Source organism: Molothrus ater, chromosome 11 (assembly GCF_012460135.2).
Source record: "Molothrus ater isolate BHLD 08-10-18 breed brown headed cowbird chromosome 11, BPBGC_Mater_1.1, whole genome shotgun sequence".
NCBI lineage: Eukaryota > Metazoa > Chordata > Aves > Passeriformes > Icteridae > Molothrus > Molothrus ater.
In genome coordinates, this window is record NC_050488.2 from 17,720,116 (window position 1) to 17,735,255 (window position 15,140).

Genomic DNA, 15,140 nt, shown 5'->3' on the forward strand with positions numbered 1-15,140 from the left:
ATTAGCTAACAAACTGTATTAGCCTGACTGGATTATTTGAACATTTTAAAAGCAAAAAAAGAATAAATGAGCTGGCCAAAGGCTAAACGTGGGCCAGGCTAACAAAGGCAGGACTACCCAGGCCAGGTTTGCGCTCAGTCCTGCTCCAGGATCCACAAAGGGTGTTGTTCCTTCACTCTGGTTAACCCTGCTGTGGTGGAACTGAGAGCATCTGCAGAAAACCATTAAATAACTGGGATTTCTTTAAACAGCAACAGAAGTGTCCACATGTAGAAAATGTTCAAAAACAGCACAAAAAATGAACACATTACAAAACTGCTGAAAGAACTTAGGAAGAACTGCAGAAATATAAACTTTATCTTGTACACATAAAAGACACAACCATTGGGTCTTGTACTGATGGCATAGAAATTTCCTTTATTTTGTACAAAAAATACAGAATTTATATATTTCAAAATAATTTGCGATCACTATTTAAACTTTTAAACTTATAACCATTATTTGTATGAAGCATTTCAAAACAACAGTACAATGTCATAAACAAGTTTATCCAAACATAATGAGGATATTTTTCAAGTAAATCCCAACAGCTAGAGAAAATTAAAATTAGTCATTTCAGTTGTATTTGATTAGGACATCATTCTATCACTGAATAAGCTTAATGAAAACAGTTTCTAGAAGTTTATTGAAATTATACATTCTCCCATCAAGTATACACTGTTGAATTGGACAAAAATAAAAATTACTGCGAGAGTATCACACAGTCCTATCAAGTCTTTTCAAAGCAGTCTTGTCCTCCAAAAAAAAAAAAGAAAAACATTTTTGTGCAGCACAGCACAGCCTTGGGACAGCTCATTCTAGAACAAGCTGTGAGCTCGTGGGTCACACTGTGCTCCTGCAGTGTCCTTTAGTCTTCATCTTCATTTGTGCTGCAGAGAAAAAGCAATGGGTTGGGCTTGGGAGACACCTCCAAGAAATTTCCCTTCCCAGCAGCATCTTCTGAAAATCTGTCAGGCTCGGGTACAGGGTTTTCTTCTTGTTCCTGTGAAATGCAGCCTGCAGTAGCCAATCCTTCAGGCTGCTCTGAAAGTCTCATTGCAGACTGGATTTGCATTTCTAATTCTTCTACCAGTTTTCCAGAAGGAGTGGTAGATTGCAGGGAAACCTTTGATTTCCCATCGCCGACCTCCATCGCCCAAGTGTCTGTGCCCTGCCTCAATCCATTACAGTCAATAAGTGGAGCTGTCCTCTCCTCCTGCAGCGTGCCTTGCAAAGAATTTATTTCCCCATCTTCACTGGTCGAGGACTCCTGCTCATCTGAATCAGAGCCTTCTGTCTCAGATGATGAAGTGCTGCTGGATTCTTCAGAGTCACTTGTCTCCGACTCGGAGCAAAGCAGCTGTTGCTTGGAAACTGTGCCAGCAGCTTTTAACGCCTTCTCTTCCTCCTGTACCAGCACTGCTGCTGCTTCCAGCTCTTCCAGCTCCAGCCCCATGTGGGACTTGCTGAGCGTGGTTTTCTGCAAGGACTCACAGAGTGCAGCCAACTTTTTTGACCTTTAACAAAGAACAAGATATGTTATTGAACCTGACAAGCAGAACTTTCCCATTTGATAACGAGAACACCAATCTCAAACATTTCTTCCATTTGCTTGGTATGCAAACAACTTTCTTCTGCAACCCTGACTGTAAGAGTGGATGTTACAGGAGGAAAAACAATCAGAAGGATTCCTAATTACAATTATTTAGGGTAACTTTTCCCACAAGGTTAGACAATATCCCACTGAAAGGCTTTGAGGATACCTTCCTGAAAGATCCTGCTGTGGGATGCTTCAGCTGTGCACAGCGAGGGAGGAGAGATTCCAGAACAAACCTCTTCAGGTTTGCTGTCTTTAGCAGCACACTCTGCAGCACAGGGCTGGCTGGATGAAGTTTATGTGCAGCAAAATCATTTTGGTTTCCTACCCTCCCAGACATATCTGTGAAATGCATATGAACCAGGAGAACATTCTGATTAGTGATCCAGGCTCCTCCTCTCCCACCCAGCCTGCTCACCCACGATCACAGGAGATGTTCCATAACTCTGGCTGCAGATGTACTTCACCCTTCCCTTGGAATTCAGCTGAAATATCATTCAGCAGGAGTACCAGGACCATTTAGATAGATGCCCCTAATAAAGCAGACACACCACACTGGCTTCAAATCTCTGGTGCAGCCCCATCCATTTCCTCCAGTGCTGGAAGCCAGCACATGCTTTACCAGGAAAGGGCACCATGGATTTATAAACAGAGACTCGAAATGGAGGGGGGTGAGGGCAGAGGGGAAAACGGGCATAAAAACCCAAACATACATCCTGTTTCTTGTTGTGGAGTTTTGCCTCAGACTATCAATCAGCTTTTCACCACTTCCTGCAGCAGCAGGTCTGCTATAAATCCTGCAGTAACTGACTGGGTTTCATTTCCTCTGCCAGGGCTGTGAACCTGCAAGGCACGACACACTGACACTGGAGCAAGGAGCTGGGGATGTAATACACAGCTCCTGCAAGGCAAAAGTTAAAGTGCTTGTTCTCTCACTTGAATGATTTTAAAGATCTTTATATTCTATTTCCCAGGGGGCATAATTACTCAGTATAACATAGATGCTTCCACTTTTTTTTTTTTTTTTTTTTGCTCCTAAAGGAATTGCATTTTTAAGTGCGGGAAGGGAAATTCAGTGCAGCTTCTTACATGTTTTACAGATAGGGCAACATTTAAATGCTTTAAAAACTTGGAATAAATCACACTAGACTTCCTTAGTTCAACCCACTGACCAGGAAACTGTGAAATAATTTTCCCAGAAGTAAAGCAACAGAAAACACTTTATATTTCTAGAATTTTCAAGTCTAAAGCTAAGAATTAAATGCAACATAATCGTACCAGCCTCTAATAAAAAAAAGGGGCACCAAATTTTAAAAACTTGTTCGAATAATGTTTTCTTTCTAGCAACTTATTTCCATTTTTTGTCAAGGACTTGCATTTTTCTTGAAAAGTTATGGGGGATTTGAGAAATTGCCAACTTAATTGGGAACAAAGCAAGCACTCTCCCTGCTCCATCAGAAAAGAGAAAGGAAAAGAAGCCAAGTGATGCATTGAGAGGTTCATGGAGCCTTGCAGGTAGGTGGGAACAGAACAAGTGGCTGCAGGGCAATCTGCCTGCTGAGCACACTGGGGAGAAGCTGATTTACACCCCAGGTCACAAGAGTTTATATCCCTTTCAGAAAGCATTTTGCTTTGCTTTTCCAACAGCCTCTTTCCTTCCTTCTAACTGTGTGTGCACGTGCCCTTCCCCTGCGAGAGCGCTCAGACCATGAAGGTTCAATTCCTTCTCCTCCCCTCTTGCTGCCTGTCCTCAGGCACAGGAGCTCCAAAGGCTGGGTGTGCCCTGCCACAGAACCCTTGTGGCTTGTGCCACTTCATCCCACTGACCCCATGAGCAACTCACTCCCCACGCCCCCTCTGCCACAGCAATTTCCCCCCAGTTCCCACTGCCTGTCTCGGCCATTTCACTGCTGCCATTATGACAGAACAGCAATTTTCAAAGTCCTGGTTCTCCCAACACTTCCATTGTATCTGTCAATTTCTATATGTGTATTCTATAATTCTATTCTGTAATTCTATATGGTTTATTTTTTTTTGCTTTTTCCTATTTTTGCCTGTTTTTTCTAACTTTTCATGCCTATCTCCCCTGCTCCAGACTCTCAGTCCCTAAAACCCTCTCCCCTTACTTCACTACTTTCTTATAATGCAGTTTATATATTAAGATACAGAAATATATCACAGAACTGCACCAAGTATTAAGGAGCTGTATGACAAAATGTGCTTTTTTGGCATTAACAAATACTTTGCTGTGTCCAGGTTACCTAATGCCAAGTGTTAAGGAAGAAAACACACAGTGATGGACTTGTTTCACTCTACACATGTTGTGCTACTAAATTCAAAGTGGTCCTGCTGACAGAGAAAAGAATGATCTCCCTAAAGCAATTAAGTTGGTTTTTTAACTCTTGGCCACATCAGGTATTTGCTGTCCCTGCTCACTGCAGGGGGTTGGACTAGATGGCCTTTAAATGTCCCTTCCAAGCCCAAATATTCTGACTACAAAAAGTCTCATTTCAGTTTGCTCAGTAGTTCAAATGTTTCTTCCCAACTTTCACTCTTCTCATTCAGTCTCCATCAGAATCTACAGAGCTCAACTTTTAAATATGAGACAAACTCAAAACTGTCACCCCTCAACAATTTTATACATAAACCCAAAAAAAACTCTGTTCCCCAACTCTGCAATCTTGTATTAAAAAAAAACAAAACCCAACAAAGAACACTTGAAGAATGAGGTTGTTTCTTTTCTGTCCCTGTGCAAGGGACTAAGAGAATTACAATGAGCCCTCAGTTCATCTCCTTTAAGGCAATTATCTAATTTGAAGGAGAACCAAGTTTCAGGAATACATTTTACATCAGCCTTAAGAAAAGGTGGCAGCACTCCCTGGACAAAAAACGAGGCAAACAGACTAAAAATCAGCATGGAGATGCTTTCAAAGGGAGACCGTGAGTCTGTGGGCTGATGGCTTCCCAAGGTGAAAGATAAGCAACAATTCAGGAAAACAAAAATGAGACACCAGAAATGAGATCTTGTGTATGAGAGACCTGCAGTAAACAGGCCCTGCTGTTTCCAAAACCTTTTGAGTAGTGTTTGAGAGATTAGACAGCAAATACTTTAATTTTTCAAGTATGATTAATGGAATCCATGATTACTTTAAGACATGCTCATTCAGTATGCACATTTGTGGTAATGATATCTTATTATTATGGTAATAGTGTTCTTACATAAACATGCATAATAGGTTTTAAAGGTGCTACACATGATAATTATTAGTTATCACAATGTCAGTTGCTTAAGGAAAATGTTTAATTACAGGTTAAACTGATCAGATGCATGTTTTGTTTAATGCATAGCTTTGAGGAAGAGATAAGAGAAGCATCTCGGGGCTTGTCCATGCAGTCTGGAATTAAAATTCCAAGGCAGAACTACAGTAATCCTTGTCTAGGCACAAGAGAGTTTCTTCAGGTGCTAGAAGAAGAAAAAAAATCTACAGATCTTAGATTATAAAGGAGTGAAACTGGGCTGAAAAGAACAAAGAATCAAAAGAGATTTAGCAAATAAAGGGAGATGGATGGAACTCTGAGAAAAATAAAAAGAGGATTATGGCAACAGGCAAGGGAGATCATTAGAGGTTTACAGCAAAGGCCACCTGTGGCAGCATGAAGAGAAGAGCTGGTGATGGCACTGACTGCAGGACAGGGACACGAGGGACAAGCAGGGTGCAGGACACAGCTCCAGGTAAAGCCAAACTCCTACAAGCTCCAGTTCTGCTTTCTGTTCCAGGGAGCACAGGATCTGAAGAGTCAAGATAGCTGTTATCTGCAGAACATAGAGCTGTGAGGAAGAAGTCTCACTGCAGACAGACACCAGGGATTTGATTGTTTTCAAGGAAGATTTCACATAAGCTAGAAGACAAAAATCAACCCAGTCACTGACAGTAAAAAACAAATGCAGGAATTGGAGGGTGGGGCACGTCCAGCCACAAAATCCTCTCATTTTTTCCCCCAGTGATGAAGAAAAAAAAATTATGCTTCTGTACACTATGTCCATCAGCCAGCACAATGTAAGGAAAAAGGTTTAAAGACAGAGTGTTAATAGCTCAGACCTTCCCATCTGCCTGGTACTTCCCCCCTTACATGCAGAACTCTTGTTTTAGCAGTTATGTTAAAAAAGACCAAACAACTCAAAGAGAAATTGAAAATATAAAAGTCAGCAATCTGCTCCTCTGCTTCTGAATGATGGTGGTACTGCACACTCAATCATGGCAGGGGAATTACAGATCTAAAACACTCTGCAGATTATTGGCAAACATGGGAGTGAATGTCACTGCCCAGAGCAGCTGTGGCTGCCCCTGGACCCCTGGAAATGTCCAAGGTCAGGCTGGAAAGGGCTTGGAGCACCCTGGGACAGTGGAAGGTGTCCCTGGTTGAAACTGGCTGATCTTTAGGGTCCCTTCCAACCCAAACCATTCCATGGTTCTGTGAAAGATTCACACACTGGCAGCACAGCCTCCCAAAGCTGCAGTCAGTAAAATCTGTGGAATGGAAAGTGACTTTTCCTGCACAGGCACAAGCTCCAGCTTGCTTTTGTTTTTGTAAACAATAGAAGGATTATTTCTACTGGCTCATCAATTTGGCTTTGCATTCACAGATGCACACAAACATCCCCTGTTCTGAAGTACTCACTGTAAACAAGGTGTAAGACACGGCAAAGCCTCCCTGGTATCTCCCCTGGCTCATCCTGGCCAAGTAGCAGCCTGGCTCTAGAGCTGCCAGGGCACAGGAGGAAAGGGACCAAGCAGGGGAGCCTCAGTGTCACAAACACTGACAGCAGCTCTGCTGGCCAGCCTGCTGCTTGAATGGGACCCAACTGATCTTGGAATGAACTGAAGGTGATGTTGCTCACATGTGGATAGGGCCCACTCGGTGTTCAGTGGGAATCAGTGCCCCACGCTGGCAGGGCTGCCAAGCCCCGTTTTAGAGTGTGAAGCCCTTCCATTAATTATCTTTAAGCCTTGCAGGCAAGATAAACAAGTCTCAGAGGCAGCAGAGCCGTGTCAAGCACGGACGTGCCCGCGGAGCGAGCGGGGCTGAGCGCGGCCCGGCAGCTCCTGGGGATGCATCCAAACATCCAAGCAGCAGCAGCAGCAGCCTGCTGTGCCACTCTGCAGGGCTGACACATACTCCAAGGGCTGCTATTTAACTTCTCTCCACTCAGCACGAGCTCTGGACACACAGGATCCATCTCATGGTAAAGCTGCTGCATTAAGCAAAAGGCTTCCTGTCTGCTGCATCACAAGAGCCTTAATTTTATATCTGCAACACACAAGGAGTCACCAAGTTTAAAGAGAAAGCATCAGGCTATATTTACACCACCTTTCTCCACGAGGCCTGGCAAAACTCAGACTTAGCAGAGCAAGTTTCACAGACAGCCTCTTTCTTTGATAAAACAGATAAGATATCAAGCAATACAACCAGACCAGTATCCCCACTTTAAATGTGTTCCAAATTACATACCTGGCAGCACTGCTCACAATTTCCCACAATTATTCATTTAGCCAGAGGCACTGCAAGTATGAAGACAATTCTAGAGTTAATATTATCTCAGACATCACCAGATATTATCCCAGAGCCTCAGCAGTTCAGATACAGAGAGTGTGTAAATTTACTATCTGCAAGACATTGAAATGTCAGTTAAACTATAAGGAAAAATGAAATTTTCTGCCTTGCCACCAAGACTGGTTGAGGACAGGCTGCAATAGGACATGCCTGGTGTTTCTGCAGGGTCTGTCCCTAGTGAACAAAAGGGCACCTGCAAAGGGACAGGCTCTCCACACCCTTCAGATGGTCTCGTTTTCCCCCTGCTCACAGTGGCTCTTGCTGGATTCCATCCATCACTGTCTTCCAGCCCAAGCCTGATCTGCTCACACATCAGGGGTATGGAGAGACATTGTTCCAGTCTCCAGATAATGCCAGAGGAGCTCCCCATGGAATTCTGTCAGCATCCTGGTGTACATTCCTATCCCTATGTCAGTAAGTCTACAGCTCCAGTTCTCTCAAAGCAGAAGGCTCAACAACTTACAGCCAAACACAGCAGCAGAAGGTAAGAAAGTGAACTCATACAAGAATGACACAGCTGGCAAAGCACCCAACTAGTCCATCAGGAAGAAAATAAATTGTTCTTTGCTCTAAAATTCAGATACAGCTTCTATCTAGTCTCAAACAGCTACTGGAGCAACCCAACTGGTGATTTTTGGGGAAAGCTTGAAGCTGGTAACTGAGATCACCCTGGTCACTGATCAGCATATTCTGAGAGCCAGGGATGGAGGATAAAGCAGAGGGAAGGCACATTCAAAAATGGCTGTAACAGAACTCAAACTTCAGGGGTTTAGCCCAAAAGTAGCACAACTCCTTCAGCAAGGCAAATAACAATGAGAAACAATCCTCCACACCTGATGTGCACTTTCAGGCAGCTTGAAAGAAAAAAAAAGATTGAATTCTTATGATACAGAATTGACAGACAATTTGATTTTAATAAAATATTCAAGACATGAAAGAGTCTAGGTTTGATCAGGCCTGACTGGTAAGACACAGGAGCAATAATGATGATGGCACTGAATACTAAAGCAGAATTCATTAATGCAGAAACAGCTCCAGTCAACAGGCACAAAATTGCATAATGGTCCAACGATGGGGTTAGATCACAAAACCCCTCCAGTTCAGGAAAAGAACCCTTACAAATGGACATTTAGGTGCAATAATAAGAAACTCATCACACTAAAGGCACCATCCATTTGCCCAAACCACTCTTTAAAAAGTCATGGGTTACAAAAGAACTTGAGCCGCAGAATCTGCCCAGAGACAAAGGCTCAATTACACTTCTAGAGTGTGTTTTATAGTATCTCACATATTTCACCATTTATTATTTCACTTTCAAGGTTATTTATAATGAGTGCTTCAATTATACACTAGTCAGTGACCTCCAATCATAGTGAATTAGCTTTGAAAAAGCAAGTTCAGGATCAGGGAACAAAAATACTCCAAAGGAAGTTCTGAAGGAAATTCAGAGCAGAAAATAATGTGGGTAAGTATTAATAGTGCCACCCACTTTGCCTGTCATGCACACTGCTGAATTACAGACCATGACAACAACTAACTTTACACAGTTTTTACTGCTGAAGTATCCTACTACAGAGTTTTACCCCAATTCCCCACAAGGCTGGGCAATCTGTGCACAGATTTTACTTCATCTGGATCTGGGAACACAACTATTCCTTTCAAGCTAAAACTTAAAGCACAATACTACCATGAAGTTTAAGGCAGGAACTGAAAAATACACACAGCACTTGAACCTGAACATGGCAACAAAAGGCCCTGACCCAGAAGAACACAGAATTATAATCATCAGGAAGATGAGTAAGTAACATCTAAATTTCTTTCCAGCCTTTATTAGCTGGTTAGCTCATCATAGCCTACCTGCCTTAGGAGATCTGAAAGAATCCCAGAAGAGGTCATAGAATTAACAGAGATAAAAACAAACAGAACCATCCAACAGTTTCATGTGCTCAGCTTATTATACACTTTTATAGTAAGAGGGAGAAGCCATAAATAACTCCATTAAAATCTCATTAGCTCTGATCAATCAGTACAGAAGATAATGGAAGAATGTTAGTAAAGGAAAAACAGGATCATTTTCTTCAGAACTTAGGTAAAAATTGACCTAAACTTTAACTAATCTTCTACCTTATCTGCAACAAAAGACAGATGAGTGTAAACATAACAGCAAAACCACAACATTTGTTCACAGGAATTAGTCCTGGATTAATCACTGTTTTCACAGAAAAGAAACAAACCACCTCCCCAGCACATCAAAGACTACTTAATTTCTAAACTTCAAGACAGTACTCAAAAAAAATAAGTGTTCGATCTGTGCAAGATCTTTTATGCAACTGCAGGCAGGAATTCTTGCTTTCTGTCTCTCAAGATGATGGACTCTGATTTTCAGCCTAAATAACCTAGCTCTGCACAGTTACACTGTCCATGTCCATACTGACTGTTAATAATTTCCTTTCTAACAGCTCCTGGAAACAGCAGGCAACTTTATCAAATCTAAGAGCAACTAGAATATAAAGATCTTTGAATTCCTACATATTTCATGAAAATAAGGAGAGGGATGAATAATGAGCCTCCTGGGACAAGGCTGGCAGGACACAGCTACTGCAGGAGGCCAAGGCAGGCACCCACCAGCCACTGATCCATGCTAATTCCAGCTGTGGATGTGTCAAAGGATGTGGGAAAGGGACTAGAGCAGAAGAATTGAGTTGGGAAGTTTATAAAGTCTTTTCTCTTCCTTTCCTCACAGATACCTGATAAAGCAGAGACAGGAAAAGTTCCCCGCACAGCAAATCTTCACTGCAAACAGGAAAACCTCTCTGAAAAATCAGTGCTGGGTTCAAAAGTGTGGAAAAATGCATCTCCTTGTGAGCAGCATGCCCCCACTTCAACTGGAGAGGAGCAGAAAAGCTGAAATGCAGCACCAGGAGCAGAAAAGCTGAAGTGCAGCACCAGGAGCAGAAAAGCTGAAGTGCAGCACCAGGAGCAGAAAAGCTGAAGTGCAGCACCAGGAGATGACTCTGGGCATGAGAAACCACCCTTCTGTGCAGGTGACAAAACACAGCCCTGCCCCATAAACAACGGCTGATGGGGAGAATCCAGCAGGCTTAAGGGGAACATAAAATGCTTTAATCTTGGAATTCTGGCTTTCAAAGGCCATTACATGGATTCTGAAACCAAGAGAGTGATGTACTTACACTGCAATCCAACTGGCAGTCTTGTAAACATGAACTGCTATCTACATAGCTTAAAGTATTACAGTTTGTTAACCATAAATCAAATAGAAAACAGCACCAGCGTTTCAATTTAAGTGACTTCTTTTATGTTAATAAGTCTGAATGTTTCAAGTGACTTTCCCCCCTTATTTATTCTGAAATTCCACAGTGCTTCTTTCATAATGAATCTAAATACTGCATGAGCTGAACTTCACATTTATAAATATTTTAAAAAAAGATGAAGCTTTCCAATATAACATCTTACTTTCATTACTTGGTCTTTTTGATAAGTTGAAACCAAACAGATCATGGATTATAAAAGAAATCAAGTACAGCTTACTTATGTAGATGATATTATGAAAATATTCATAAGAGAAAACAGACTTGGAATTAATATTGCACTATAAAAAGAAACTGAAGAGTATTTATATGTTTTAAGAATAGTTTAACAGAGCTCTGTTGCCAAAACAGCTCCAGTAAGTTGCAGCCAGTCCAAATATCTAATAATGGCACAGCTTCCATAGTCATATATGATAAACACAAATAATGAAAGATGAATAGATAACTCACCACAAAACAGATGCAGAGAGAGATTTTATAAAATGATAGCAATATTGACTGTGTTACAGAAATGGAACACTGAACTGTTCTGTATTAGCCCCATTTCCCTCAAGTTTCTTTGCTGCCATTACCTAGAATTTGGTCTTCACCATCACTGCTGGTGATCTAGGAAAAAGCTCTTCTCATGCTGCAGATCAGACAATTTGTGTTCCAGTATGGGAATGAAAGGTACTCACACAGCAGGGCAGAAAATGTGAATTTTAGTTTCAGGATAACGCTAGCAAAGTCCTGTATTACAAAAATAACAACAATGGCAGGGAACAGGTTTAAAGGCACAATTACAAACATTACTCCAGCATGATCCTACCCCTCCACAATAGAATTTATCCACCAAACAACACAGTGGGGCTGATCAGAGTTTAACTCCTCCACTGCTCCATCGCTGTGACTGACACTCAGAACACCTGAAGGGAAAACTCCACCTGCAGCCCCCTCACCCTCAGTCCATCCTCAATGCAGCCTGAACAGGAAAAGACACCAAACCAGAGCATCTTGCAAGCTGCTGGCAGGAAGCCAGATTTCTGCAAGGGGCTGGAGTGCCTGCTCCCAGCTCCTCCACATCCCCTGAGTGCTCAGGCACCTGCTCCCAGCTGCTCTGGGGCACCACTGAACAAGGGGGATGGTCTGAAACTGCAGCAGGGTCCACTCAGGTTAGATATAAGAACAGTTTTTAACACTGAGGGTGATAAAACACTGGAAAAGGCTGCTCAGAGAAGCTGTGGCTGCCCCATCCCTGGAATATTCAGGGTCAGGTTGGGCAGGGCTTGGAGCAACCAGACTGAGTTGAAGATGTCCCAGCTCACTGCAGGAGGGCTGGGCTGGATGCCTCTAAAGGTCCCTCCCAACCCAAACTGCTCCATGATCATGCCTCATAGAAATAATGACTATTATTAGGCTAGCTGCTGAGCAGGTTGGAAACAAAGCAGAAAGATGTTCCCAGCCTAGAGCTCAGCTTCCCCCTTGGAGCAGAGCTGCACATTCCACCTGCTCAGGAAGGGAACGACTGCACCAGCTCATCCTTCCCCTCATCAACCCAGAAATGCACTCAGCTGAGCTGTGCTGCCTGAACAGACACAGATCACTGACCCTTCTGCAGGCACACAGCAACTGCCTCCCCACAACTTTGGAAAATCAAAGCAGTAGCCTGAGGGGGGAAAAAAATGGCTTTCTTCTTTGCCTTCTCTGCCCACAGCAAGGTGCATTCAGACACAGCCTGAAGGAAGCTGAGCTATAGAAAAGTGATGGAATAAATAGGAAAAAACAACAGAGGGCAGGAGAGCAAAAACATCAAAGGAAACTGTAGCTAGCAGCTGGAAGGAGAGATTAAATCCCTTGTTAAAAATCCATGTTTTACAGGGCTTGCTAAAACATACATGAGAGGGAATTTCTGGTATAATACACATCTGTCTATCACCTTTCTGAGCCCTCAGGGCAGTGTTTTGCCTTAAGGCTCTTAGGTCAGTGCACTGGGTTAGTTGGGTATTGTTATTTACAAGTGCTCTGTGTGCACCTCCTGCTTTACAGACACCTGAAGTGACAGCTCAGGCCTTAAACAAGATGCAGGACCTAAGGAGAGGCACTGGCAGCAAAACAGAAATTGTATTAAAAACATGCATCAAAGCACTGAAAGAGGAGACACACAGAATGTGCCTGCAAATTATTAGTTACTCTTCTTAAATCCAAGAATTGTGATCTAAGGTGTAAGAACAGATGACTTGGGATGAAAATAAATAAATTTGGGGGTTCTACCAACTCTCTGATGAATTGGTCAAGTCCTACCTAACTTTTAAGGAAAATGATAGCATTTCCTGTTTTAGTAGCATAATAAGCTGCTCAGAATCTCCAATACTTCCTGAATCAGACCCAGAACTCAGGTTTGAAGCAAAAGGTGTTTATCTGAGCTGTGCAATTTTGATAGAAACAAGTAAGACTGTACAGAATTACCCAACAACACAGGAAGAATGAATCAACTCAATTACTTTTCACTAGGAAAATGTGAAAATTTATTGCTGTCTGAATTTTTCCTGTTCAAATAGACTGTGCAATTTCTTTTTTAAATACAACTCAATGGCTAAAACCTGAAATCTCTCTCCCAGCATACTTGTAGACAAGTCCTAATCAACCTTTAATTTTCTTACCAATGCACTCATGAGTTTATTTGATGTCTTGGTGTAACCCAGGTCACTCAGACATTTACATTCATGAAGTATTTTCCCCCCTAATCCTCTCCATTTTTCAACATCTTCTTGAACAAGCACTAGAATCAGTGTTTTAACACAGTCTTACAAATGATGCATTTTAAGGTCATGCCACTTCCTTCTTCTAAGTGATACTACTCTGCTTCTTCAGCTGAAGTGCACTCACCCTCTCCCACCTGCTCAGGTTCAAACTGTTCTCAAGCATGACCCAACCTATTTTTCTGAAGCTGCTGCCCTCAGCTGTCTTTTATTCTCCAATCCAAAACTGTGCTCTGCAAGCTTTTACTGAGTGTGTCATTTTAGACTCCCTTCTATTAAAATGCACATTGTTCAAATAAGCACTTATGGCCTGTTTGGGGCAGCCTGTGCAATTCATTTTACACCTTTAAATAAATAAATAACATTTAATGCTACAAAAAAAAATTCTAACAGGATGCATTATGTGCTTTCTTACAGATTTTTAAATATGCATTAAATTAATCTCAAAGACCATCTGAAGCAGCCACTCATTATTGGTAAGAGCAGCTGGGACAGCTCAGAGTTAATTCAGCACTCCAGGCCACCAAGGAAGTGAATGGGAAGCAAACCCAGCACAGCACGAGTGCTCCAAGCAGTGCTGCACACTGAGCTGCCTGCCAGCAGCAGCAATGCCAGCTTGTAAAACCTGCTAAGAAGGAATTACAATAATTGGGGATTGGTGTCCTGAGCTCCAGTAATTGGGGATTGTAGTCCTGAGCTCCTGCAGCAAGTGCTCTCAGGGCAGGCAGGGTGCAGCCCCAGCTGCCTCACCGTGTTCCAGGTGGGACCACAAACAGCACCAAGCTTTTGGGCTTGTCCTTGTACCTGCATGGCTCTCACCAAAGCAGAACAGCAAAGGAAAGAACAGCCTTCAAGGTGAAAATCTTCAAAATAGGAGAGGGCATTTGTTTTGCAGGGAGTAGGGGAAGAGAATGATGTGGCTTCAGTGCATCCCACAATGACATTATCATTAAAAAGCTACAGTCAAAACTCACTACAAAAGAGATCAAACCAGATGAAGCTAAGGGGTTTTGTGATGGGGTTGTTACACTACCTGATAAGTGAACACAACAGGCCACAGCAGAACATAAGCTAAAAACACATGCTAATGGCAAAGCTGCTTTCAAAGCAGCTCCATGAAAGCCATTTGGCTTTTCTCTGCACCACACACTCTGCAAACTGGAGTTTTTAACAAACCTGAAACTCCTGCAGCCTCCACTTACCCAAGGCTGCCATGCAATGAAGGTGAGGGCAAAGGCAAAGGCAGGCAGAGCAGGAACAGCTGCCCATGACCTGCAACTCAACACCACCAGGGGCATTTTCCCTCACGCCTCAACTGGATGAAGTGCTTTAAATGTGCTGTACAAATCACATTAATCCCACAGAGCCAAGAGGCAGGATTTTCATCCAGAATATATTACTGCTTATGCCTTTGTTCTTTGGAATCAGGGCTGCTGGATCCAGGAGGTTAACAGCTGAAAATTAGCATATTCCTCTAACATTTGAGAATGCTTTAAATCACCAATTCATTCTTATTATGTGTTAACACATTCCCTCTTTCCCCCAGCACAAATCAAATATTTAATAAACTAACATTAGCAGTGCACCATTTGAAAACCTTTTAGGACAGTTTTGTTCCTGAATTCTCCTATCTGAACTCAGTATTTTCACAGTAGAAGTGCTGAGTGAAAAACTATTTCACTCCTCCAGAAAAACTCCATTCACTCCTCATTTAGTAGTCCTGAGTTTCAAAGGTTAAATCCTTCCTAGGAATGTGAAAGTGCCATAAAGGTGAAATAGGATTTCATGAGTACAGGCAGGTTTAGGTGGGATATTAGGAAGAAA

The 15,140-nt window shown here is 42.4% G+C and overlaps 1 protein-coding gene across 2 annotated transcripts in view; it reads right to left on the reverse strand.

Moving 5' to 3' along the window:
- Nucleotides 1-389: 389 nt before the first annotated feature.
- The window catches only part of SHQ1 (SHQ1, H/ACA ribonucleoprotein assembly factor), a 38,760-nt gene continuing 24,009 nt past the window's right edge, over nt 390-15,140 (reverse strand). The window contains exon 12 of one of the 2 annotated variants that reach the window (XM_036391248.1): nt 390-1,556. In XM_036391248.1, the coding sequence (XP_036247141.1) occupies nt 908-1,556 (649 nt within the window). In that variant the 3' untranslated portion in view covers nt 390-907. Of the gene's footprint in view, nt 1,557-6,490; nt 7,198-15,140 lie in introns of those variants that run through there. The other variant, XM_036391249.2, reaches the window with a different exon arrangement.